The sequence below is a fragment of the Zingiber officinale genome, chromosome 8B (assembly GCF_018446385.1).
Source record: "Zingiber officinale cultivar Zhangliang chromosome 8B, Zo_v1.1, whole genome shotgun sequence".
Classification (NCBI taxonomy): Eukaryota; Viridiplantae; Streptophyta; class Magnoliopsida; order Zingiberales; family Zingiberaceae; genus Zingiber; species Zingiber officinale.
In genome coordinates, this window is record NC_056001.1 from 50,455,820 (window position 1) to 50,458,451 (window position 2,632).

The 2,632-nt window shown below is 46.5% G+C and overlaps 1 protein-coding gene across 1 annotated transcript; it reads right to left on the reverse strand.

Annotated features, from left to right (window-relative positions):
* Positions 1–357: 357 nt before the first annotated feature.
* LOC122016275 (cytochrome P450 71A1-like) lies at positions 358–2,083 on the reverse strand. Its single transcript, XM_042573512.1, has 2 exons — positions 1,189–2,083; positions 358–1,082 (listed from the first exon to the last, which is right to left on the reverse strand). The coding sequence occupies exons 1-2, from the start codon at positions 2,080–2,082 to the stop codon at positions 459–461; spliced, it is 1,518 nt and encodes a 505-aa protein (XP_042429446.1). The 5' UTR covers position 2,083; the 3' UTR covers positions 358–458.
* Positions 2,084–2,632: the final 549 nt, after the last annotated feature.

Genomic DNA, 2,632 nt, shown 5'->3' on the forward strand with positions numbered 1-2,632 from the left:
AATTGATTGTGATCCCTCCCTGAGTTTATCGACGCTAGGTTATAGTTTGGGTCGGGACGAATGACCGAAGACAATTACAAGTGGTCCGTCTCCTGATTTATTTTTTTTTTGAACCAGAGGATCTACCCTACGTAAAATGGATATTTAGTAAACTTAATTACTGGGTCTAGTAAAAAACTGTTAATTTTTTCATACTAAAATACATTAAATTGGACAAAGGAAAAGACAAGGCTATGCACCATATTTGAGATAGAACTCAAATCAACAAAGGCAATCCTCGAACAACATGTTTTCCTTTAGCTTTTAGCTATAGCTACATGAAAAGTTACATGAAATCCATTACTATTAATTGCTTTGGAGAACTACGGTACATAGATTGTTGTAATTTGCCCACAAGTCTGAAAATAGCAAAAGAATCATCATTTTCAGACATCTTTATTTATCTATCTGGTGCATAGCTACTCCTCTGAGCAGTCACTCCATGTTTTGGCAACGAGATGAAGTTGCCCTTCTCGTTGCACTACAATTCCAGGAGCTTCCCTCGTGTGGAACTCCTCCTTCTCCATCCCATCAGGCAGCTCCCAATCAAACTGATGCACCAGGTTCGCCAGTGCAAGCTCCAACGAAGCAATGGCGAATTGCAGTCCCGGGCAAACTCTTCGTCCCGATCCGAAGGGCATGTACCGGAAATCAGTTCCGTTGAAGTCCACCGTGCCGTCCAAGAACCTCTCCGGCCTGAACTCCTCAGGCGCGTCCCACTGCTCTGGATCTCTACCAATTGCCCACACATTCACTAAGATTCTTGTCTTCTTGGGTATGCTGTAACCTTGAATCATGCAGTCATTCAACGTTTCTCGCGGCACCAGTAATGGAGCTGGGGGGTGCAGCCGAAGGACCTCCTTGATGACGGCCAGCAAATAGGTCATTTGGTGGAGGTCTTCCTCTTTGACAAGGCTTTTTCTGCTCGCTATCCTTCTCACTTCCTCTTGCAATTTCTGCATGGCGAGAGGATTGCGAACGAGCTCGACCATGGCCCATTCTAAAGTAATGTAATTTGTGTCTGTTCCACCTCCGAAAACATCCTGCAAATGTTGCAGAAAGAAACATCCAAAAAAAAAAACAAAAGACAGATCAGTTCTAGTTTGAATCGTCAGAAAATGACTACAAGAAGGATCGATCGATATTTACTATAAGAAGAGACTTGAGGTTTGCTGGGTCGAGGACAAACTCGTTCTTGTCCTGCAGCGACATCAAAACGTCCACGAAGTCCTTCTCCTCCTCCTTCTCATCGTGACCGTCTATATTTGGCGACGCTCGATCCGCATGCTCCTTGATCACCTGATCCAGCAGCTCCTCCCACCTCTTCCTGAGCTTCCTCGCCCTCGTCACGTAACCCAGCAACCCATCCACCCACCCCAGCCACCGGAAGTAGTCCCCGAGGTGCACTGCCACCAGAAGCTCTGAGTTCTCGTTGATCAACTCTGCGAAAACTCGGCTCCGCCCTTCCGCTATCTTGAATTTTCCAGAAACCACTCGGCAGATCACGTCGTTGGTGAAGGAATATATGATTTCGGATAGATTTATAGTGGTCGAGGCCCTCGCCGCTATGGCTGCCGCCATGGCTGCCACTTCCTCCTCCCTTGCGCGGCGGTAGGACTGCACCCGCTTGGCGCTGAGCAAGTGGACGCTGCAGATCTTGCGGAGCTGTCGCCAATAATCGCCGTAGGGGGCGAAGGCTATGTCTCCGTCGAGGAGGATCTTGGCTGGCGTGATGGCGGGACGTCCGGCGCATACGAGGTCCTGGTGGCGGAGGACGTCACAAGCGGCGTCGGGGGAGGATACGACGAGGGTGGGGACGTGGCCAAGGTGCAGGAGCATGAGGGGGCCGTGGAGGCGGGAGAGGGCGGCGAGGGACTGGTGGAGGAGGGGACCGAGCTGGTGGAGGTTGCCGATGAGAGGAAGCCTTGGAGGTGAGGGGGGGAGGTTGGTACGTCCGGAGACCAGTTGTCTCCGGGATCGCAGCAGGAGGAAGAGAAGGAGGGAAGGGAGGGGAAGAAGGAAGAAGAGAGACAAGAAAGCCATGTCGTTGCTGGAGGGTGGTGATAACGTTTGCGACTTATTTATTGTTTGATAACAGAGGCCTTTTTATAAAGCCACATTAAGTTTTGGAATTTCTCATTTCACGTACATAATTTTTATAATATCCACTCAATTTAAATACATTAAAAAGGTGCCTACCTAATACCTAAAAAACAATTAATTTGTCAAGTACATAATGAATCTTCACTTGAACCTTTTCAGCTTCAATACTGTTGAGTTACACAACCAAGTTGGTAGACATTAAATGAACTCAACTAAAACCCTTTACCAATCAATAACCATGTTAGTAGACATCAATGAATCTTCACCACCATCAGCAAAACTAAGTTCTCGATCAAACTCTGCGAAAACTCTATTCCTCCCTTCCGTCCTCTTGAATTTTCTTGACAATACTTGATAGAGCATGTTGATATGCTTTGTTACAGCAACAAATTTGTTTGTTAGAGATACTATCAAAGTCTCACATTGAAAAGAAAAACAAAAAGATTATGGATTTAAAATGATGTAATATATCTTCATTGGAATGAAGTAT